This window comes from Haliaeetus albicilla, chromosome 4, assembly GCF_947461875.1.
Source record: "Haliaeetus albicilla chromosome 4, bHalAlb1.1, whole genome shotgun sequence".
Classification (NCBI taxonomy): domain Eukaryota; kingdom Metazoa; phylum Chordata; class Aves; order Accipitriformes; family Accipitridae; genus Haliaeetus; species Haliaeetus albicilla.
Window position 1 is genome coordinate 40,943,217 of NC_091486.1, and position 25,496 is coordinate 40,968,712.

At 38.4% G+C, this 25,496-nt stretch overlaps 1 protein-coding gene across 1 annotated transcript in view; it reads right to left on the reverse strand.

Moving 5' to 3' along the window:
* The window catches only part of BARD1 (BRCA1 associated RING domain 1), a 44,827-nt gene that overhangs the window by 9,577 nt on the left and 9,754 nt on the right, over positions 1-25,496 (reverse strand). The window contains exons 4-9 of the mRNA XM_069782049.1: positions 23,222-24,219; positions 14,550-14,630; positions 13,651-13,823; positions 5,726-5,834; positions 4,048-4,183; positions 2,915-3,007 (exon numbers count right to left, since the gene is read on the reverse strand). Of these exons, the coding sequence (XP_069638150.1) occupies positions 2,915-3,007; positions 4,048-4,183; positions 5,726-5,834; positions 13,651-13,823; positions 14,550-14,630; positions 23,222-24,219 (1,590 nt within the window). The remainder of the gene's footprint in view (positions 1-2,914; positions 3,008-4,047; positions 4,184-5,725; positions 5,835-13,650; positions 13,824-14,549; positions 14,631-23,221; positions 24,220-25,496) is intronic.

The window sequence follows — 25,496 nt, forward strand, 5'->3', positions numbered from 1 at the left end:
ATGCTGCTTTGAAAGTGGATATATTGCTGATGATGTATTATATATGAAAAATACAGAACTGCAATGGGTAAGGTGAATTTTTTCTTCTGTGAAGATCTTGTATTGCACAGTGATGACATGCTTTCATCCTCATCTTCTACCTGAAGACAAAAGGGAACCCTGAAACTGAAGATACATATTTAAATCTTGGTGCTCTAATACTTAGAGGCCTTACATTTAGCTCAAACTCTGCTGGAAAATTCCACATTACCTCTCTGCTGATACTAATGGATGCTGTATCTGTGTGTATAGACACACGTAAACAGAAGCACCGTAGAATTATACAGGAGAAGGAAATCGCTTTTTATTAGAGAAACACAGCTTGAAAGCCTGCTATAATGGAAAAGTTAACATAAGAAATACACTCTTAAATGAAATACTGTTTTTTGCAAGGATGCAATTTTTTTTAAAAAGTGGTATAATTATGTGTAGTCTATAAATATAACTTTACAAATAACAGTCAAATGCAGCTTACCTTGTAGTAAGAAAAAAAAATTCAAATGCTCACTTATGCATAGTCAGCATTTCATTAAGTGCTACACTGAGCTTTGTTTTTTCATATATTTCAGTGAAGTTTTGAACATGCATTTACTTTAAGTCAATGGTTTAGAACACTGAACTATAAGCAACTCCTTCAATTTATTTGCAGTGGCTTTGACAGAAGTGAGCCAGAATATGCACACACTTTTGGAAGTTTATTTGCATCACATTTAAGGAAACTTATCCAAATAGAAGTCAAAAAGCCACGATAAAGACAGAAATTATGGAAAAGAAAAGCAAAGACCTCTTTTTCCTAGACAAATGTTCCATCAGCAGGAGTCCCATTATTTGTTATAACAATCTTTAACTTGTAATGACTCTGAAGAAGACTAATAACAGACTGGTGGGAACAGATGGAGTGGTGCTGTTAATTATAGGCACTTAGCTGCATCAGACCCCATGAGTTATTACTAACATTTCCCACTAGGGAGGAGAATCATTCGCTTTTAAGTAGTATGTTGCTTACTAAGCTGGGAGCGTTAGCAGTCAGGATTGTAACTAATCAGTACTAACAACATAAAATAAAACTCAGCTGCAAACAAAAAATATGAAAATATTTCCTGAATAACACCCACACTATCTTATTTATTTTTTTCTTTTCCAATCAGTTCTAAATATGAAAGTTCTTCCACAAAGATTTAAACTCAGGTCTCACTACTTAAACCTCCCTACCACTCAGCTAAAGTTTTCTAAGCAGCTGATTAGCAATAAGATAAAATGAAAGAAAGGGAAACCACCCTAGCACATATGATAGAGGGTATGCAGACCTCCCAAACTGAGCGAAGCCAAGAAACCGCAAAGTGATTCACCACAGAAACAGATTATTCAGTCTTAAACAGGATATCATTCCAGAGCACCTGAATACACCCTTTCCAGTTACACAACCCAAACATCACCTCTAGGCCTTCTGAGTTTCCTGCTGCATTCCTACCTCCAAACAGGAAACTATCTCCCTTCTGCTTATCAACAAAGTGTCTGGAGGTTATTAAATCCATCTGCTTGCTTAAGCATAAACAGCATTTCTCCATGTTACATATTCAACAACAAGCTACTCCTATTTTTAAGAATCACAGTACAAAGACAACACAACGTTCTCCTTTTGCAATTGCTTATAAGGCCACGAACAGAAGCCACTGCAGGTGCTGCAGAAGACATTTCTGAGGGGATACCAACTCAACAGACCCTTTAGAAGAAGCAGGGAACAAGTCCATTGACTATCTGGAAGCCAAATGAACACTCCTTGAAAAAGAGTCCAATGTTCAAAGACTCTGATGATGTGCCTTATTTGAAAAACTACTATGCATCTTTTGAAGCTTTAAGCAGTGCCTTCATAAACATTAGTGACTGGAAAATTTAGACCGTTAAAGAATCCTTATATTCTGATGTTTAGTCACACAGAAGAAGACTAGAATGAAATTTGTCTGTGAGTTTTCCATGGTTAATTAACTCACTTGTAGTGTACTTATTAGCTAAAAGAACTTAGACATAAAGGTCAAGGGGAAGATGGCTTTTACAACTACTGTGAAAGCAGATACTAAGAAATACATTAGAAACAATGAATAAAAAGCAGAATTTGGAGTGTAATTCCACAGAACATCTGTACAAAAAAGCATGTACTGTATAAAACCTAATTACAGATTGCATGAAAGATGACATGAAAACTACCTGCATGTTAAGGGGACACTATGCAAGTCATCTTTCCCTGGAGGTTACTATTTTAGTTGAAGAGTACTCCAGTCTGCAGGGCTGGCATATACAGAAATGGGTATCAAAAGTTACATATACATTTGATCTGCCTGAGCCTATGATTGCATAAAGCAATTTTCTCAACAAGTAGAGAACTTTAGTGGAAAGTACAAACAGGGGTTTGTGAACAGCTGACAGCCTAACTTCAGTTAGAAGTTATAACTTTCAACCGATCTCAGCTTACATGTAAATAGGCAACACCTTGCCTTCCTACAGGCCTTGATCACATACCCCAAGCAAGCAAAAGTTTCCTATCAATTTCAATGGAAGCTGCTTATAAGAAATCTACGATCTTAACACATTCCTTCCTCCTCTCCCAGGAGCAATGAACAAATTCACTCCTAACTGATACCCAGGGTGTGACCTACCCGATACATCTAATAATGAAATGCACACATTTGCCAAGGAAGGAGTAATTGTATTTAATTAAATCTCTTGTCATTCAGGAGGTTAAAAAACAAAACCCTCACACTTTATGTTAAGCTAGTATTGATATTAAGGCAGTTGTTGAAAAAGAAAGTTTTCTCTGGAATCTCATCTACAATTTCCGGTTAAAAAGCCCAAAGAATCCCATATATTTAATACTTACATTCAAACTTGAGGACCCAACATCCAGTCAGAACAGCCATCATGCATTTGACAGTACTTGGCATTGCAACATCAGGGATAACAAGGTGAGTTACTAGGAGAAAGATTACATCAGTAGAACTAAGAGCACATAAAAATCAGAACCATGCCTGGCTGTAAAGCAATCAATCACCATTTAAAGAATAAACAGACTATAATAATTTATCAACCACTTTTTCCAGCACAAGTATGTGATTTTTTGAGACTAAGATATGAGTAAGTAGAAGTACTATTAGAAATTTTGTGGGTTTCAACATATACTTGCTGTGAAAAAGGGAAGTCACGTTTTTATAGTTCTAAGCTAACACTTAAATCTTCAGAGGAGGCTCCGGTTTATAGAATAGTACATTTTTTTCAATCCTTTTAAAGTTATATTTAACTCTGACAGGAATCTTACTTAGGGATCTCACTGCTTTAACATAAAGCTAACAGAACTCAACTCACAACTCTGGAATAGTAATCAGGGTGTGAAAGATGGTGGGGGAAAATTACTTTAGCATTCCTTTCACAAGAAGGAAGAGCAGCACTCCAAAGAAAAACTAATAGGAGGAATTAAGACAATGTTTCCCTCCTCAAAAAGGAACAAAAAAACCCCCAAGCCCCATAATTTGGCTCCATCATCTTAACGAAGAACAAAATTTGAAGGAAGGTAGCATGTGAGAAGAAATTTGTCAACTTTTAGTCAATGACATGCTCTTTCTAAAGGCACCACCTGCCTAAAACTCACTTCTGGAAGACAAAAGCCTTACAGGATATCTCATATGAGCATAGACCTTAAAGTTGCAAAAGACCTAAAAGAAGTGTAAAGAAAAGAGATCTTTGAGGAGGACTTAGGGATTTTAAATAACAGACAATATACTGTCAAACTGTGGCTCCCCTAGAAGTCTCCTGCCTCAGTAACCAGGCAGGCTTTATATGTGTTTACATGCAACAACACACCATCATTCTACTATGGCTATAATTCAGGGATTTCAGAAACTGCACTTATTAGGAACAATAAAAAAAAAAACCTGCTTGAGCTAGTATCTTAAAGGATAAAGTGCAGAACTGTAGTTAGTTCTATTTGGACAGAGACATTTCAACAAGACTACATACCTCTGCCATTAAATTCAGTACACCTTCGAGCCTTCAGAATTGTTGCTAGTTTGTTCAGCAATTTCTGTTGCTCTGAACTAAGATTGCTCCCCAGTATACCAAGAGGTCCATCTCTTGTCTGGCTGGGGCTCAGTGCCTGCACAAACAGAAAATTCTACAATAAGCTGAATGTTTGGGAACAAAGAAGGCAACTAACTTGTTTGACAGCTTTATTTAATAGGAATAAGCATTTTGAAAAACAATTCATAGCAAGCTTAGGGGACAGGGTCCATAAATAAGTCTCTATAACAAACCAGCTCTAGAGGAAAAAAGCTTGACATTAGAGGTATTTCATTTAGCTTACGCAAGGTACCAAAATAGCTTGTGCATCAGTTTTTTTCTTCCTTGCCCTTTTGTTTTTTTAAAAAAGGTGCTGGTGTGCACACATATAGCTGGTTAAACACTGTAAACAGCCTGGCTGATGGCAGTGTTGAAAAAGAAAAAAAATTGCCAATAAAGTAGTTAAGCCTCCTACTTTTAGTGAAGTATTACCAACAGATACGCTACCAATATGTTGAGTAACCTATATAATTAACACCTGCATTTCCTTTTACTAAAAAGTCCCTAATACATTGCCCTGTAAGTAATGAATGCTTAAGTTTTTTTATGCGGATACTACTAATGCAAAGTAAGAGTAGCTGCTTGCTCAAGTTTTATGCTGACAACGATATGATACTTCAGCTCTTGGGTCTTCGTAAGTATTCCCAGATTCCATAGTACAGACATACCTTTGAGACCCAGTTACCCTAAAGCCTCAGGCTTTGGATCAAGTCACCCTTATGACCTGGTAACCGTCCATTAGCACACACCCATCACAAAGCAAATGCAAATACCGAGTGTTTTGTTTGTGACAGAAGAGCTGCATCTTACATTTGCTACAGATGGGAGGAACAGTCATATCCTTGCCGATTTAGCTGCAACAGTTTACTTTTGGCTAATGGGTATCTTATTACCTCAATGAGAAGGGATTATAACAGGCTGTATACCCTGGGTAGACTAGGACTGCTTGTATCAGCCAGGTCAGTTTAATCATTATTCATTAGGAAGCACAAAGCACTTCACAATGCAGTAACTTTTTAAGTCTGAATAACCTGATTTTGGCCACAAGTCCTGAGAGTCCTTTGGCAAAAAGGAGGGGAAAACCAAAAAAAAAAAAACCCCAAAAACAATCTTCCAAAAGCTGTTTTCAACTGCTGAGCTGATATCTTCATTGTGGGACAAAGGACGATACTGGAGCAGCCTTTTAAAGGCACACAAAAGGCACCTGGAGCAAAGACTGCTGCTGCTTTCAGCCAGTTTGGCAAGTAGAACAAATTTAAATATGCAGAAAAACAATAACAATAGCAAAGTTCAATCAATGGTACTTCAAGAATAACACAGCATTCATTCTCCTATAATAAAGCCACATTACAAGAAACATGCTTTGTTTTCCCAGACAAAGCTATAACACAGAATATCATAGCTTGTAAGTGTCCCACCTACATTCTACAAACATTGCCCAAGTCAGTTTCCTAGCCTATTTTAAATCTCCCTGTAAAGGCAGGTAATGTATTGTACTTAGGTCCAAGCCTTCATTAGTGGCAGGATGAACTTATGTTTTTTTAAAAAGCAAAACAAAACAAAAACCACACACACTTACCTCAGAGGGTTGGTTAAGTGAAAATGATTTATTCTTCACTGGTAACATTAGCACAGACTTCATCTTTTCACTTTCTGCATAGTCTACAGGCCGCAGACCAAATATATTACTGGCAAAACAAGCACAGATGGGTTTAAGTAAATAAAATGTGACTTGATTCTTAACTAACGGGGCACATTAGCAGGGTAGCTTTCCCTCCCACTTTCTTATTAATATGTAATTTCAGCTAAAAACCACAAAGCTTCAAGTAAGAATTGCATCCAAGACAGATGGATACTGAATTACAAGCTGCTGCATTCAGCTGAGGAGTAAGGGATGTTCAGAGCAGTATGTTCAGCTAAATAAACCACAGTCCTTGTTAAACCGTTTCAGGATGCACTTTGATATCATTCACAAGACCCAGAAATTTCAGCTTTAATCTTTTGTTGCAGTCATATAATGAAGAAATGTATTTTTGGCTTACCTGATTCTACATACTGTGTTAAACATTGGAGCTTGATGGGGTTATGCTTTTATGGGAAAAGCTATCTGCTTCCTAGTTGGGAACTGTGGCTCACACTTCCAAAATTTGAGTATGCACCTCTTTTTCCCCCTCAGTATGCTGTTCCACAGAACACATTACAGCCAATTCATTCAGATTTTAGTTGGTTTGCCAATTTTGTTGAACACTATCCAGCCTATGTGGCACCTCATAGTTATTAGATATACTTCAAGACCCATTTTCTCCCCCATTCTTTTACTATTACTCAGACAGATACGACTTGCTGTAAACACAACATCAAGCACAGTCATGGCTTCTATCTCTTCTTCACACAACTTTGCAGCTGCAGGACAGTAGTGAGTAGAGGAAAGCTTGAAACTGCAGAACAGGTATAATTGCCATTAACAAACATGATCCTCTGCCAGTACTCTTGGGAAACATTCTGCTTGCTTTGCCCTTTGTGAGAATAATGGCTATTCCAGCTGATCCTCTTCTCCCTACCTCATGTAGCTCTGGCTCTCAAAAGGCATAATAAGAGCTTGTTATAAAGGGGAAGCTTGTCACCGAGAACAAAGGCCTGACTCAGTATCTGAAATCCGGCAAGCATAGTCATCAAACAGTGAAACATTTAAAGAGGTCAAAAAACCACTGCATCTTCGAAGCACTGTCTCCTAGTGAGCCACACGTTCCTGTGCAGCGTAAAAATCTAGGAAGCTTTATAGAGAATTCCACATAAGGTCATAACCCATTCCAGCCCAAAGAGAGGCTCAAATCATTAAGTCTTCATTCTGACTTAACTGGGAGACTTTGGCCAGTACAAAGCTGAAAGATGCATCTGACCTTAGCACCTTTCTATGCTCCTGACTAAGCACTGCTCACTGATATAGCCTCTTAGGAAAACAACAATCCACAAAAATCCCACACAGAAGATTCTGGGATGGTATTTTACAATAGCTAGTGTTACAATATTACCAACCCCAAGCTCTTCTGTGTCACTAATGAGCAATGAGCTAGCATAATACAAATTCTGAAGACTAAAAGATAATTGGTTAAATCTCAGCCCAGTCCTGGGAGTTGCAGCCCATTAAATATTGTCATGCTGTTCCTGCTTTGTCATGCATCACCAGGGTAGCTCTTGCTCTTTCTTTAAATAAGGGCCATATTCGACTCAAACTGCTGCAGGATAGAGTACCTTTGAACAATGCATCCGGGGGTGGGGGGAGTATATTAGCACATACACTAAAATCACCTTAGACTAGATGGCTGACCTTTTACTGTGAACTAAGCAGGGGGAGGAAATCACTGCATGTCAGTAGCAGAGGTTTGGGAGTGTCTCCCCCTCCCAAGTCACAGGAAGATCCTTGACTGTTGGAAAAAACCTCATGAATGTCTACCATAGATAAATATATAGGCCACCAGTTAAATACAGAACATTTTTTGCCAAAAAAATGTACAAATAAAAGCTCCAGCTACCCCCTCTGTATTCACTTAAATTTTTCTTTTCTTCATTTTTAAGATCATTTCAGTCGCTTCTTACCAGTGTGTTGCAAAATGCTATCCCATCATCAGGCAGCATTGAAGAATTAATGGCTAATCACAGGATGTTAAGGTGGCACAGTTAAAGTAAAATGTGACAAACTTGGGAGCTCAGGTCTGTCAAAAGGAACACCAGCCCAAGGGATGGGTTTAAGAGTTTGGAATATTTGCAACAAAGCAGCTTGTTGAGCTTCAGGAAAGTGAGAAAAAGTAGCTGAAATAGGAGAAAAGACAGTTTACAAAATAAAAACTAAGACAAGGAACATATCCAGACAATAGATTTTGAGCATGGTATTGTTTTAATTTACACATCCTTTTCAAAGAAAAAGGATGAAAACCAGATCTGTTCTTTTTAGTTAGGCACCCACTAACCATCCAAAAGGCAGATAATTATGATCAGAAAGAGACCTTGCCCAGTGTCTGCAGAGCTGGTACAATTACCAGTGCAGTTACTTGAGGAACCGTTTTTAATATATTAGGAATGTATGTCATTTTTAGCCCTATGATCAGGATCAAGGACCAGATCTATGCAGCCACAAGAACACCAGTAAGGCATGGGAATGGGAAACAGAAGCTTTTGGAAAAAATGTGTGCTCAAATTTGTCTTTATTCAGCCAAGCTGAACAAGAGAAATCATCTACCTTGGTCACAGTAAAAAATGAATTTTGATCCAGTTTGCAAAACAAAATTAAGTGGGACATGCACATTAGGTCCACCCTGACACAAAACCACAGTATTTTTAGAAATATCCATAACCGTGTTTGTGTGCTCCTACTATAGGTCTGGATTTGTTGAGAGTGGGTCTGGTGCATGTGACTGCTTAACAGGACAAGTTCCGCACCCAGAAGGAAGACAGACACAATTGTTTCTACAAGAGAGAAATAAGTATCTTTGGTGCTTAGGCTAGAAGACCAGGTCTCTAAGGCATACTTCTTTCTACCAGAATGCAAGCGGGCTTTTTGCAAGTTGTTTTAAACATTCAAGAGTCAGATGTATCCTTTGATGCAAGCAGTCTCCTATTAGTCAGTCATCAAGGTACTGAATAGTCAGTAGAGGGCTCTTACAGCTAGAACAAATTCCAATCAAAGAGTAGGATGTCTGTGCTGAGAACAAAGATGGGCCCAATGAAGAGCAATTCAATGTAATCTGCTGAGTATGACTTTACATGAGATGACAGATGGTATCTTAAGGAGTGACAGATCAAAGAACTTCTTATGAAAAGCTTTAGAAATGGGATTCAGTTTATGGTGCAACATTGCTGAAGTCTTAGGTACGAAGACAACAGAGGTTACTGCTGTAGTCAAAAAGAAACTTAACAGCTACCTTCTAAATATTTCATTAAACTTTCAGCAACCAGGAGAGAATATAAATAGGGAGACACACCCTTGCCAATTCTTTAGAAGCCCCAAACTTTCACAGCTTTTGATACAATCAAACAATGACTATATAATACTTTGTAATCAGGAGTTTTAAGCTGCTCCATTTTGACACCAGAAGTTATTTGCAGTTCCACAGCTGAGCATAAACAAAGTTTTACCCCAGCCTCACAAAAAGAGTTCAGTATTGAATGGAAGTCCCACAACCAGATCCCAGTGCAGTACTGTAACCACTAATTCCCGTATGGAAATCTGACCAGTTTGGGGGTCTACAGTCAGCATCCGTATTCTGAGACTGTGGTAAGCAGAAATCTTTTTTCAACCTGACAGAAGGAAAAAAATTTAATCTGCATAGCCAAAAAGACCATCTTAGATAACCAAACAGGGCCAGGGTTTTAATTAACCTGCTGTCAGCAGGAAGTTAAGCATACTGTCTTGCACTTAAACAGTGAAGTCCTGCACTATCTTGACTTAGAAAAACAGACAAAGTTATGTCAGTGTCATGGGTCTAATGCTTCCTGGAATTAACTGTAGATTATAGTAGCTTTTGCCCCTATGCCATTCATAATTGAAGACCATGGTCTATCCCTAAGCATTCCCATAGGTTTGTTCAGAATCAGACTCAACTTCTCAAAGACAGCTAACACATAGAAAAAAATAGGGCAACACAACAATTTTTACTAATGCTAAACTTACTGTGCATGAAGAACTGGCAAGATAGCCCATTTGAGTGAAAGCATTTAGGAAGTACTGTGAAATTGCAAATGCACAGATCTAATTTTTCAAATCACTTGGCTTGCTGTGAAGCAAGGAAAAAAGACAGAATTCAAGAGAGAGAGCACATGAAAAAAACTATAAAAATAAAAATTAGCTCTGTGTAGGAGATTAACTTAAAAAAATTAACTAGACCAGCAGGACAATTAATAGGTCCACTGATCCATGTAATATTTTTCATTTGTAGTTCATATCTTTCCCAGTCAGTGAAAACTTCAAATGGCAAATGAAGTGCCACACCTATTAAATCTTACAGATGTCCAAAACATTTTTTACCAAGGAATACTGAAATCCCAGGACTGCTTTCTGGCAAAAGAGGTAGTTCTCATCTGTATTCACTTGGTCCTGAAGATATGTAGCTGCTTCATATTACATACAGTTACTTCTTAATGCACTATGTATTAACATGCAAGGAGAAAAAAACTAGCCTGAAAGACACTTGGAATGAGATGTACTTGATGGGTCTGTGAACCTGATGATCTAAATCTGAAACTGCAAAGTCTCAGCTCTCTGATGGCTAGGGCTATGCTAACATCTGTGTGCCTCATGAATTGAGGTCCTTTAGAAAGTAGCTGTATTTGCTCCCAGATATATCTTACATTCCTCTACAGACCAGTGGATCTTACCTGCCTTTGGGCCTCCAGTCACTAAATATTGCACATATTTAAAAACAGTATTTCATCTTGCACAATTGAGTATCATACTAAATTTCAAAACTACTGCTCTAAGCAGGCTATTCAACACAAGCTCTGTTTTTATTCCAGTAGATTAACTCTCCAACACACAAAGGACATTAAGACACAAAACTGAGTTAATTCTACAGTCAAAACAGCAGCAAGACATCAGTCACTTTTGTGAGGTTTCATGCTATACATTTCAGTGTCCCAAGTAACATTTGAATACGTTTATCATGTTCACATTTTACTTAGCTTAGCTAAAGGAATAGACTTAAGTAACCACAGTGAACTAATCAAACTTTCCTTCCTGCCTCAGTGAGGAAATGAAGAATCACTTTAATATGCCAGGACAAAGAGGGCCCTCTCCTGGGCTGAAAGTTAGTTCATTGAAAGCCTGAAGAGCCTACAAAAGGACTAGAAAGTTTCATAGACCAAAAAAAAATGCAAACTGAAATTAGACAAATTTATCAGTTTGGCAAAATTGGTTTGGTATAGTCTTAGCTCACACATTGCATACCTCTAAAGTTAAGGCACTCCTCAAGTATATTCCTAAAGAAAATAAAACTTTAAGAGATGCAAGTTCTACTCGTCACTGCTCAATTTCTACTCTAGGATCTTTAAAGTAATGATGTAAAGGTGAGCAGATCCTGCATTAAGTACAAAGAGGCCAATTATAACTAGTCATACTGAAAAGAACTATAATCGCACCATCTTAAGTGATCACCTTGTTCCACCTTCTGTTTTTAAAACTGTGGTCTGCAGATCTCAGGGATCTAGGAAAAAAGTCACTGAAGAAAAGCAAGCTTCTTGTCAGATTTGACTTCATTATAAGGGTACCTGCATCCACTAGAAAAAAAATATTTAAACCTTCTACCTTAAAGAACATTCAAATCCACTTACCTAGACAAATCCAACCGCTGTTTAATCAGGACTACAACTACCAGAGGCAGTGGCAGAAAAAAAAAAAAAGGCATAAGGTTTGCAAAGTCATGATCCAGGGAAAGATCATGGCACAATTCATTGCTGGAAGCTAGCAAGGCACAGGAAGGAAGGCACAAGACATTCTCAGAAGTCTCAGACATACTGTTCTTGTTTCTATTCTTTCTTGGTAGTGTTTGGAAGAGGCCCATAAAGTCTTACTATTCAAGCCTGAACACTTTGCTTGTACATCCCTTCCTCTGTGTCTCTAATGCTCTCTGTAAAAATAGGGAAAAAAGAAAACCCAACCCCTTTCCATCATCAATGCAATAGTAACATGCACAGTAGCATTTCAGCCAGAGATAGAGAGTTTACAGAAGATTTGGAAGCCTCAGTTTTTCCAGGGGGGACATACAGGACTGGATTTTTGCCAAAGCACCTGTAGTTCTTTTTACCAGACAAATAAAACAAAGATTAAAGGCAGCTAAATTTGTTCCCCCAAAGATTTTAAGTTAAAAGAAAAAAAGTATATATATTTATTAACACCACACACTAGAGATTCCAAGTACCCTAGATATTAAGTCAAGAACAGTGCATACTTAGAAGTGGGTTAGAAGCCATTTTTGATACTCAGAGGTACTGCAAAAGGTACCTAGTTGCAGAGTTGTGACATATCCCATGTCACACCGTTTTAATATACAACTGAACATTACCTCTATTCAGTGAAAAGCTAAGCCAGAGCTTAAGGTTTACGTACATCTTTCATTCCATGATTAAAAATAGGAAGTCACGTTTGTTCATGTAGAATGAGCTGAAAGAGGTTCAGCTTCATCTTGGTTTGTGTGAACACATGCAGCAGAAACTAAGGCTAATGAGACACCCAAAGAGTCCACTGTTGCAATCTGGAGTCTCTGCTGTGCAAATCTTCCAGTGTTTAAGTCCTGTCAAAACCTTGCATCAAAGGTGTTGTCTGTGCTATGCTTTCAAATACCAGATAGACAAGTGATAAGTGTCACACAACCAGTTCCCAATATTCAAGTGGCTTGAAAATTAGTTTCTGAAGCTGTCAGCTTTTCAAGGTGTAATGCACTGGTCTTTGTTGTTCAAGAACAAAGTGAAGATGAACAAATGATCCTTGTTTTACTTTTTCATGCTGAAGTTTTGTGGGTTTGTTTTGGTTTTTTGTTTTTTTTTTAAAAAACAGTATATTGAAGATTAAGACTCTTTTTGAAAACCCTATGCTTTTGCATAGAGTACCTTAATTCTGTAAGCTTCAAGAGCGAATACTGAGAGCCGAAGTGATTAAACTGAACTTATTTATGCTTCTTTATGCATTATGCAAGACTTCACCCTATCATGTTACTATATACACACACACACCTATTGACAACATGCATTGGACTCATTTTATACACACAGGCCCCAGCACAATACTACAACACCTAAACCCACATTTAGTGTCTGAAGTACTAATAGCTCACAGGGTTATTCATAGACTAACAGATACTTTAGCACCTCCTATACACAAATGCCAATATCTTCAGAAGGCATAACTGTATAGAAGATTCAAGTAAAAATATTTCTAAGGGTTTGGGGTTTTTTTGTTTGGGTTTTTTGTTGTTGTTGTTGTTTTAATTAAAAAGTATACTAAGGATTAGAGCTTTGATCCAGAATGGAAAAAATAAAAAACATTACCCAGATCTCAGCCTGTGTCTATGCCATTTGTGAAGGTAGAACAGACTGGACCGAAACACCTTCTGCTAGCAAGTAGTGTAGTAAGAGTAAAGAAACAAAAAAACAGCTATAGCAGTTCAAAACTCATCTAGCTCAGCATCTTAGATCTGACAGTAGCTATAACAAGATGCCAACTGAAAAGTGTAACAATAGGCTAAGCCTATTTTGTTACTTTCCTAGTACCATCTCCAATACTCCAGCTATCTATGACTCGGACATCCTCAGAAAAGCTTAGGACAAAGCAAAACAGAAAGCCCTACCTGGAAAAGGAGGATACGAGTATAGTGGAGCATACATTTAACACCCACCCCCTCGCTTCAAATAAATCACATGTATTACTAGCTTTGCTTCGTATTTACTTAACATGCACCCTGGAAGCTATAGCTGTAATGAATGCCGCAGTTAAAAGAACATCCCACATCTACTTACACTGCATCACGGGAGGCACCATGCAAAAGCAGCAGCTCAACAATGCTCACATGCCCGTTCTTGGCAGCATCATGAAGCGGTGAGTCGTTCTGATACCCCGTAGTATTCACTAATGCCTTGTATTGTAGCAACAGCTCCACCACTTCTTTGTGCCCATGATTACATGCCTCGTGCTAGTTAGGTAAATCCGTAAGTAGTAAAGAGAGAAAACTCAAGTAAAACAGAATTCAGAGGAAGGACCCGTCACACCAGTAACACATTCATTTTCAAACACCTCTCAGTAGATGCTTGGGGAAGACGATGCAAAGATACTGCATTACATTCCTGACATGAATTAACCTTGGAACCTGGCACTAATAAAAAGCACAGAGAAGAACTGAACAAAGGCCAACTGTGTGCAAATTAGACTACAGGGAACAAAGCCTCCCAGATTACAGACTCTGTCAAGGGTATTCTTCAGGAGAAGTAGTAGTCATGGTTGAAAAGAACCTTTTGTTTATTTTCTGCAATTCAAGTGAGCAATTTTTTCATTCAACTACTTTATATATTTCCAAAATGGTAAAAAAACACCGAGGACATTAAGAACCCATAAAACATACACATTGTCTGCAATTGATCATTTTCTAGTTATCATAGTTATATCCTCTGCATTTACAGAATCACAGGCTAATAGATTTCTTAGCATGCCCTACCTCAGCAAAGCAGTTGGATTTGGGCAGGTCAGTAGTTGCTAATAAATTCTTTTGAACTTGTTTACTGTCACTTCTTCACTTCACATAATTTTTTGTCACCTAAATGCATGTAAAGGGAACTAAAACATAGGAGAGGAAAGGAGGGATGAAATGAAATCTGATCAGAAGACAGGTGACAGGAAAAAAAATAAAGTCTTCAACACTCACCAGTGGTGTCCAGCCAGCATTGTCTTTGACATTGGGATCTGCCCCATTTTTAAGCAGCTGTTGAACAGCTGCTAAGTCACCCTACACAGGAAAAAAACATAGTTATTAAAAAGTAATGAAGAAGATACATAAAGACACAAAAATTTAAGAAATGCAGAATTATAATTTAGCTGCAAAAAAATGTAATGATACAAGTCTTCCATTAGATATTGTCAGGATGACAAAAACTCAGCTGGTTTGGAGACCACAGTTTATCATTACTGTTTGTTTAGAAGCACCTATACATTTTACACAGTTATATATTTTTAGATAAAAACAATGCACATAACAGACTTAACTCAGAATAAATGGACAAGTCTGTGCTGATTGCAATCTGTCCACTAGAGTCAACTGCAAGGATTAAAGTCAGGAACATTTATTGAGAATTTCCTTGTCCTTCAGACTGAATTTTTTTCAAACTAATCTAAATAACTGGCTAGAAACATGCATAGGCGAAATAGATTAATAAGCCTGACAAGATTCTAGAAATTGTTTTCCCACAAGTCAAAAGGAAAAGAGTTTTATTTAACACTGCAATTACTACTCATGTTGAATCTCGCTGACACTTTCTCTGACAGTTATTCTACCAAAATAGTTTTCATTTGCTTTTTGGAAGAACGCTATATTCAGTTTTTACTACAAGCAAGGAAATGTATGTGGGAAAGGCTGGAAACTGATGCAGAGATCATGGGAAGAGAAAAGAGGCTGAGCAGAGAAGGCGAAGGAAGCAACTGGGCAGAATTGCGAATCAGAGGTTTTGACAGTCTTAAAAGACAAGTATAAGAAATAAAGTTGGTAATAAGATTGGAGCATATACAGATGCAGCTATAATAGGCAAGGAGAAGCCTCCTGCAGAAGCTGAGGCAAATAAATCTCTGCAGTGCAGGTCGTCTTAAAAGCAGGTGGGAAAAGTAACCCAAAGAGACTAAAAACAAACAGACTCTGATGTCCTTCTTTCACAGAACTGCCCCCACCCCCAGCATGTTGGTACTTAAAACTCACTTTGTGCAATATCAGCCAGTTCCTGCTTCCCGCATTTGTTACTACAGTGTAGCAATTGCAAAGGTCTGCCCTACTGAAAGAGGCACCATAATTCTGTACAAAAAATCTTTGCTGCAATGTTGGGAACCCTCCACAGCTGCAGGTACACAACTAATGGGGCCAGGCTGACCCACACCTCTTAGCATCAGGTACCACCTCTCAGGCCAAAGCAATGATTTACCTGCACTATTACAGATCAGGAGCAGTTACACACCATTTCTCAGCTGACGGGGTAACAGGGAAGGAGGAGATTGCCAAATGTCATCTCATGACCACGACTACCTAAATAATGCAAGCTTTTCAAAGGCTAAACTAGCCTAGTAGGCCTCAAGTTTCTGCATGGCTTGCCACCAATGCCCCAATTCTTTTTATTTTAGGGTTTGGGTTTTTAGGATCCACTAACACTTTCCCTAGACCATGGTTTTGTGATCCCCAATGAAAAGACTAATATACAAACTGGTATCTAGCTCTTGTCCTTGGCCAAACTTGCAATATATAAATATTTGGACCTGCAGTGGGGAACAGAAGTTTAATCCATGATATACAGAAAGTTCCATGCCCTTAAGTAGTAGCAAATCAAGGAATTCCTAAATGTTACTCCACAGTGTACCTTAGAAAAAGTGAGAGAACATTAAATTAAGCTTTAGATACAACAAAAACTCGATCCCATTTTTTGGTCCCAGCAAAATGTTACCTTTCAAAGCAATTAAAGAATTCTAACAGCAGCTTATTCATTATGGTTACAAGGTGACAGACATGCATCAAATCTGAAAAGTTATTCAGAGGCAGTTAAGAGTGCTTAGCATTAGATCTTTTTCTACAGAGAGAAGATACAATTATCTATAATGAGTGAGATCTGAGCTTATCATTTAAAGTTAAGTTTGCAAACATGTACATCAAGGGTTTGACATTTCAAGAGTACTCCTTTAAAGCAGCAAGCATAGCTAATAATTTGTGTGGGCATTAGGTAGTATCACAGGTTTTCAGAACTTTATATGAACATTGATTTGTAAAACAGTGCTGCAGTTTTATCAAAGGAAATGTCGCTGGTGTGGACACCAGTACTGACAACATCCACAGACTGAAATCCAGGTCTAAGTCAAAATTAGAAAATTGGTGTTTTGCTGTTTACAGAAGACAAATATTGCCATCGCCTCAGCTGTAAATGGAACCTGCTCCCTGCAACCGGCACCTAGCAATGAGAGTGACAGAAAGGGAGGGGAAGCTGTCATGCCAGCTGTACTGCACAATGACTAGATGGGTGCTGTCAATCAGGATTACAAGAGATGTTAACAAAATTGTTCATAGCTAGGAGAACGTGCCTTTTGTCCCCTCAGTGGCTTTTCAGCGAGTTACCATATTATGAATATTTAGTTTTTTTAAAAAAAAAAAAAGCAGAAGACTAAATTTCAAGAAGCACATCCTTAACAGATGCGTTAAGTCCCTTCTGCAAGGATCATCTGACAGTGATCCATGAGTAAAAAAAGTGCAGTTAACACATTGACCAGTTCTATCAAAGTTGATGGAATTACTCTACATTTAAAAGTTAATAAATGTTTTGCTCAGCTCTAAACAAGAAAGAATAAGGACCTGGTAGGGGCAAGTCCCAGCCACAAATATCTATATACCATATGTCTGTCTTCCACAAGTAAGAAAGCAGAAGAGACTACACTGACTAGTATGGAATTGCTAATTCAAACATGCTTCATAAAGTTGTGCTTTGACTAATATTGAAATCGACTTTGTGCATTTAGTCCCTTGAGTTTACTTGATCTAGCAATGCCAGCATAAAATCACCAGTCCTAAATACGGAGTCATAACCATACCAGATGATATGAGGAGGGGCCCTCACAGCTTGTCTTAGCAGTCTGTAGCAACAGCAGAGTGGAAACATAACTGGAGATACTACTTGTCCAGAAACAGAAAACAGGACAAACACCAGGTAGAAAATGCTAACATTAACAATTCACAGGGAAGTGTTTATTTTTAAATCTCATTATCAATGAAGGATTACAACCAGCTTCTGAAGAGGCAGAAACTACTGCGGAATGTAAAGTTACCCATTTGGAAGAAACAAAGCAAAGGACATTTTAAGCTCAAAACAAAGCTTATGTATAGTGACAACACAATAATGCAATGGGTTTGCTCCTCCTCTGCTACAGCTTAACAGAGCTCTGAAAACCACAGAAGCAAGAAAGGCATTGGGGCCATCTGTTGGCAGATCTAGACGACAGCATTAGCTTACACAGAGAAGGGTATTTACACAGCTTCAGAAACACTTCCCTCCCAATGAGAATTTAGTTCCTGCAGATGCAGATGGCATAAGCCCAGAAAACCATCCTCACTTGGCTTAGACAAGGTTTTTGGTTGGGCCTGTTTGTGTTTTGGGTTCCCCCCCCCCCCCCAAGTCAATTGTATCACAACTTTTAATGCAGACAGATGGTTAAGAACAGCAAGCGTCCTTGCAGCCCTATTTTATAGGGTTTTTTTTTTCCATTTTAACCTTTACTATTTCCATTAACCATCGATACTTTCCACCCAAAAGTCACATCAAAATTACTAAGTTAATGAAAACATATTCTACCAGTTCAAGAGAGACGCAAAGAATTAGGGCAGTACATGAAGATGAAGCTAAAAACCTGTACCATTTCAACCAAATACTTCTCCCTTTATTTGCAAAGGTAACCAAGTGACTTCAATCTTTAGGTCAAAAAAAATGAACAAACCCCCCCTTTCAAACCCAAATACATTTGCTTGTTTAAGTTACAGCAGGGAGACGGGACAGACAACTAGGTTATTTACAACTCATAAGTGGTCAAAGAGGGCAAATATGAATTACAGTGTGCTTATAGTAATTGTGAATGCTACAACCAACTCTTTCCAGGAACCAGCGAGTTTCTCACCTCAAATTTCTCCAAATTAATTCCCTACCCAGCAGATCATTTATTAACTAACAAGCATACAAATAGCTATGCTTAACCTTTAACAAAAAGCAAACATTCAAGAAGTTCAGTTTAACCCACTTCAGAAACAAGAAAAATGACAACCAAGCATTATTAAAAAAGAAATGGCAATTTGTTTCTAAGCTTTCAAATCAACACTTGGGAAGATGGATTGCTTTGACTCGTGACCAATTTTCATATTCTTAAGTTCTATACATTTGAAACCATTACACCACTTCATTTTTGTCTTAAGCTACCTGCTGGATACTACCCATAATCAGGAGGCTGCTTGCCATTCCTATACCATTTGGCTTTAACATTAGAAAGCCAATGTCAAACTACAACTTCAAAGCAGTCTCAGGTGCCACACCTGCATCTGAGTTATCCTGCTAGTTTCTGCCAGCAGACCTCATTGCTCCAATGAAATGGATATTATACACACAGCTAAGTCACCTGCCACACAAAATCATGAGGTCTGGACAAAAAGACTCTGGACCAACAGATGCATTCATTCACTGTGAAGCAGCTGGCAGGAATGATGCTGTCCATCCACTGCTTTTTACTCAGGGGAGGCTGGGAGTGCCCGACTGCGCAGCAGCACAAACCCCTCTTGTACCTACAGGTGCGAGTGGAAAGGAGGGAGGGGAACACGTTCTTCCTATGTACACGTGTGACCCAACACTCAACCATGATATATACCCATCTGGTACCAAAAGCGAGGAACTGCACAGCTGACTAGGTCAGACACCTGACAAAAGACCTAAAAAGTATTCTGATGTTGGCCATCTCATCGTCACAAAACCACAAAATCTTCTCTCACTCTTCCTTCTAATGTGTCATTACCTGGTAACAAAGCAATAAAAAGGAAGAACAGTCTCACAGGCTCAGAAGGAATTACCTAGTAGTTATTACAGTGTTAAGTATAATGAATATGAAGGCTCCAGCAGAACAGGCTAGCCAAGGGTGAAGCCTTTATGAAGGCCCTCCTGGGCAGCTGTCAAAACTAAAGGATCCCTGAAACAGGAGGTAACCAAAACTGGTCCCAATGCTCTTTCTCTCTTTCTCCCGATTAAGTAGATGCTCTGCATAGATGCAATTTCTTCTTTCCTCAGAACAGGTACAACTCTCCAATTGCTTCTAACTTAAAGCATAAAAATCAAAACCTTCTCCCAGCTACCTCCCATCCACTCCTTTGTAACAGTGCGGCTGTTCCTGTCGTCTTCTGTTACCCTGTTGCGTTGCAGTTTGCTATTCCTCTGCCTCGAATTCGTAGTGGCAGCGATTCCACACTGTGAACTGCGCCATCAGCTCCCTTGTCAAAGCAGAAGAAACATAGGGACAACCACAACCAGAAATACTGTACCAAGAAACTATGATTTTTTTCTCTCCGTAGTAGAATTAAGACTCTGTACTAAGTAGTTGAGTAGTACTGTGCTGCATTTTTAATTGCCATGTAAGAGTTAGTCCTGTGAACAACTTGTTACTTCACTGTAGAAAAAATCCTATGTGGAAGGGCTGCTAATTGGGCAATTTCCCACCACTTTAGAATATTAGGAGCACAATAGGACACGTTTTGTATTTTAACTAATTGGAAGTTTTACCTTTAACGACTATGGAGGAAGATAAACATGACTGCTGTTTGGTATGGGAAGAGCTGCATTTATTTTAATTTATTAGTTTAACTCAGCACTAAGTTCATCCACATGAGAACCTTTCTTGAGAACCATTTTGATTTCAGTAACTTAATGACTAGTAGTAGTAAACAGGGACAATCCCTCAGAATCATTTGAAACAGCACAATACACTTAATTTTAATGCCTGATAATGTTGTTTATTATCTCTTTTAAATAAGAAAAACAGGAGAACTCAATTAGCTTTAATTAAATTCAAGGTATTGGACCCTAACTACTCTTGAAAATAATATTTATTTTTATAATTAATGAAGTCCCAGAGAATTAGACTTTACTTCACTTTGGCTGGAGGGTGGCAGCTACAAGTCTATTTCCCATTAAGCACATGGAAAAACATTACTGGCTGTGGAAAGAACAAGAAAAAAATAACCTATAAAACAAAACTGGAAGAGAAATACTTCTTCCAGAAACAGAAAAAAATGACAGGACTATTTTGAAAAAAAAAACCAAACCACAATGAGAATATGCATACAGTATAAAGCCTAGTATTTTCAAGACCAATTTCTTTGAGAAAACACATTTATCAGTTCCATAGCAGGGTTCCTACAACTTAGAAGAGTCATCTAGAAACATACAGGTTATATGAAAGATACTTGCATTTAAAAAAAAAAATGTTTTCTTGCAATTGCCACACACCATCAGCAGATTCATGGCAATTAATCACTACTGTTTCTTGTTTGCTGCTTCACAAAGTAAAATGATACCAAACCCCACGACCAATAGTTCTTTAGAAAGACCAACTCCTCACATCATGCTGGCTTGAGCAACTTAAGTCTTAATCCACTTTGACATGGGCTAGTAACTGTGCCTACATTTACTGGCTACCAGGGGACGCAGCAACTTCTCAGGAATGCTATAACATACCCATGATTAAGCTATATAACAAGAACAAAGAACACCACAAATGAAAGGAGATAATCTGTATAACCTCCTTCTACAGATGAGGAACTGAGGTTCAGAAACAGTAAAACAACTTTCTCAGAGTTGCACTGGAAGTTTCATAATAAAGATTGCTCTCCTGCCTTATTTTAATTACATTTGAAAGAGAGTGGTAACTTTTGGATCACCCTGAAGCCCTACCTAGTTAAACGAGCCTTTACTAATGAGCACCTCAACGCAAACGGAATTGACAGATTCAAACCACAGCAGAACTAATGAGGAACAGAAGCAAACTCCCATTTTAGCTCAATAATTATAAACATTAAAAGACAACACCAAAATGAATTCACACACAGGACTGAAAAAAGCATTAATGTGTATGCCCACCCCACCACCTACACTACAGCTGGAGATCAGCTTTTCAGCCCACTGAAATAGCCCTATCCCTTTCTCCGAGGGCTGCACCAATGCCAACAAGCAGTGCCAGCTAATACCCCTAAACTTGGATAATCAAAACTTGTTTATCCTTTTTGCCTATAGCATGAACTGCTTAATTTTTACTCATTTATCTTCAAAATGCTTTGCAATGAAAAACCACCTCATTGGCATATCACTGTTTACTCCAAGTCTCGCAATAAGCAGCAGAGATGCTCTGTTTTCTTAGATGAAGTACTGTTCCAAAGAAGTATCAGACACGTTGCTGGAAATCATACCTGTGTGAAAACTTGCCAAGGCAGATCAACTTTTTTTTTTTTTTTGAACCAGTCAGTCATGACAGTATTCCTTACAAATTCCCAGAAAATCATAGAAGGATAATTTGTAAACAGTGCTTTAATGAAGAGGAATATACAAGACTTATGATGAGAGGTAACAGGAGATCTATCCTTTCAACCTCTTGAGTCCTGTGAGGACAATGTTTCATTTTCTCCTCCCTAATTCTGTATTAATGGCATCAAGTAAGATACTTGAACTCAACTCAGCTCAGCTGCCACTTCCTTTTAAAAAGGTCTCATGCAGCAGGAGTGGCTTATTAGAATGCCTTTGAAAGAGGACACAGTTATTTATCAAGAACAGCTTTTGTCTCAACAAATAGAAGTGCTGTATAAATGTCAGGATGCTTACAGGTGAATCAATTCTACCAGTATGGGCAGTTTATTAGCTACACAGTATTTCTATATTATGATTTAGCACAAAGTACATTTAAATTGCTAGACTACAAACTCTTTGAAATGACCTTTCAGAAGAGAGCTGCCATGTTAGTGCATCTGACGAGTTTGACTGTAAGCATTCAACTCGCCCTACCTGCATCCAGCTTCTGCATAGTAATAGGGAAGGACAGCCCTTCTAAGGACCAAAGACATGAAGTTCTACCACAGCAGGAACTGGCTAAGATAACAACAGCAAAATGAGTGACAGCTGTCATTCCAAGAATAACATTGAGCCTACATAAAAGTGAAGTCTACTGAGAACATCCCAACTCTCTCATAATTCTCCCTTCTCCACAGTCTGTGATGACAACATGCTCAGAACATAGGGCTCAGCATGGGAATCCCAGGGAGCAGCATTTTGTTCCTCTTGAGCCAACACTTGCATCAGGTGGAGGATCTCAAAGATTATACAATAGTTAACTTCAATTAAGGTTGCATAGTGTTATCTTTATGCAGATAATTCAGATCCTGTCCCGGCTGAGTCACCAGGTCAAGTTAAACTGATCAAGATCACTCTGTGAGCTCTGAAATACTTAGCAAAACTCCTTATGACAAATCAGAGCCAGCTTTCTGGCAAATATAAAGCCAAAACATTCGAATACTTATCACTTCCTAGAACTCATAACTGACACTGTAGTACACCGCATTTCTCAAGTATAACAATTGTTCATCATTCCAATAGTCATTTCTTTATGAAATCAGAGAATCAGGTTGGAAACTCCCCAATAAACCTAGAAGAAAAAGCACACAAAATGAGATTCCCCCCCCCAGAAATAGGATGCACTGAAGTAACTGGTTTCCAGGATATTTTTAATACAACATTGTCTTTTTTAACCCCTGTTTAAAGTTGAACTAGAAGATGATGATCCTACCTTGATGGAAGCAACATGGAGCAAAGTCTCTCCTTTGTAATTTCTTCTGGCAATTGTGTTACCACCAGGGGACTTCAACACAGAAGGGCTGTGTGGTATTCCTAACTGATCACAAGTCTTAGAACTAGATGGGGTAGAGGGAAGTTTTGAAAGTGAAGGACTATTTATTGCTTGAAAGACTGCAGAGCTTCTTGTCTTCATTACAGTGTCAGTAAGTTTTGGTACAGGGGAAGAAATCTGAACTGGTGTCTTGTGTTCAGTTGCCAGGGAGGTGGGGCAGCCCTGATGTAACTCCTCTAAGCAATCTGCCTGCCTGCCTGACTTCCCAATAATGGCCCTCTCAGTTCTTCTTGGTCTTTTAGACTGAGAAGTAAATGGAAGTCTGGATTGCTCCCTTCCACGCTTATAAGATGTAGTTTCATTTTCTGTTGACAGTGATGTCTCTGTAGCAGAATTTTTTTCCTTGCTGACTTGCACAGGGCACGCAACCTCACTGCTATCTTTCTTCTCTGAGGATTTTACCTGTGGCAATACTTCCACATTTTCCATATTTTTGCTGGAGTCAGCTTCCTTCATAGACTCCTGCTGAAATGTCTCTTCAGGGCTATTGGGTTCTGGAGCACACAGGGCTACCGGTTGACTGCAGATGGTCACACACTTTTCCTTAGGAGTCTTCTCAACTCCTCCTTTCTGCTCAGGTTTCTCTAAACTCCACACTTTGTTAATGTCCGATAGACGCTTCTTCTTCATCTTCTTACTCTGTCTCTGTGTTGGCTTTTTTGTTGGCTTGGAGGGCTTTTCATGAGGAGGGGAAGGAAAGAAATCATAAATTGAAGATGTGTCTAGACAAAGGTCATCACTTTTAGTCTCAGGCTGACTCTTGTTCAGGACACATCGAATCTTCCTACTTCTTGGGCTGAACCACATTTTTAACTGTTTCTTCTTATTCTTTTTTCCAAAGTCTGAGTCAGCTGGTGTGGATATGGCTTCTGTTGAACCTAAGTGCATCAGGGAAGAAGAAAAATCATTTATAGACTACTCTTCAATAGAACATTGCAAAGAAAAAACATCAGAATAACTGTAATAACTGATGAAATGTCACTAAATACAACCTATGAGTGCCTTCATTTCTTCTGAAAAGACACATGTAATGGCTTTAAAACAACTGGCAAGGTCACACGCCACTCTGGAGTTGAGGGATCCCAGTGCAGCAAAACTATCTGCTAGGCAAGTCAGCAGCCTGGTAGAGAAATTTCTTTAACAGTCTGGGTTCATAATGCAGCATCTGGACAGAAGATTTCTGACCAGATTAAAGAGGAGAGAAGCTGGTTCTCTCACTGAGTTTTCCTTGGAAATAGGTTTAACAAAGTAGTCTGTGCATACACAAAACAGCACAGAAATGTTCTTCTAAAAAGATATTACAGTTCATCTGAAGATGAACAGGAAAAATAACTGCAAGCAAGCAAAAATAAAATCCTTATAAAAATGTTGAACATTCCTGAGAAATTTTGACTGATTCCACAGATACAGCAGATGAATCAGAGGAATATATAGAAGATCTGTAAGTAATCGTGTCCTGTCATTTGATCCTTTACCCCTTGATAGTAAATAATTCCAAGGAAGCTAAACATTTTTATGATCTCAAACATTTCGTTAAAAATACGCGGTGGAGCAATTTTATAAGTCACATTGTACAGCATATTACAAATCAATAACCAAGATGACGGAGGAATATCGTGTACTCCCAGTGCATGAAATAACAGTTGAGAACAAGGGCTATAAATGGTGTCCTCAATGGCTTAAGAATAAATTAAGGAGCATAAAGTGACCTCTAAGCTAGACACTAATTTAATTTGACAACAACTCTTTCAGTGCAAAAGAACTATAACAGATTTTTTACAGATTCTTTCTTGGAAACCTCAGTTATTTTAGGGTACTTGGACAAGTCCTCCAAAGTAAACGCACAATTCATTCTTTCTGTTGCCCCCAACCTCAGGGACTACCATTCACAAAAGTCTTGGTGATTTATAGCAATCAATCACAAAACCAATATTAATTTTGCCTAGTGAGGCAAGTATGGTATTATTAGTATTATTTTTAAACAGAACTAAGACAAAGATCAGTGGGGGTTTTTAAACATTCTTGAAATAAACTATACAAGGTCTCGACTATTAAAAGTGACAGACACTCACTGCAACAGTGTATTACTTTCACTTCAGTGCATTAATTTTCTATCCCCATACCTCCTCTTCTGTATTTGGTGTTAGTAACTATA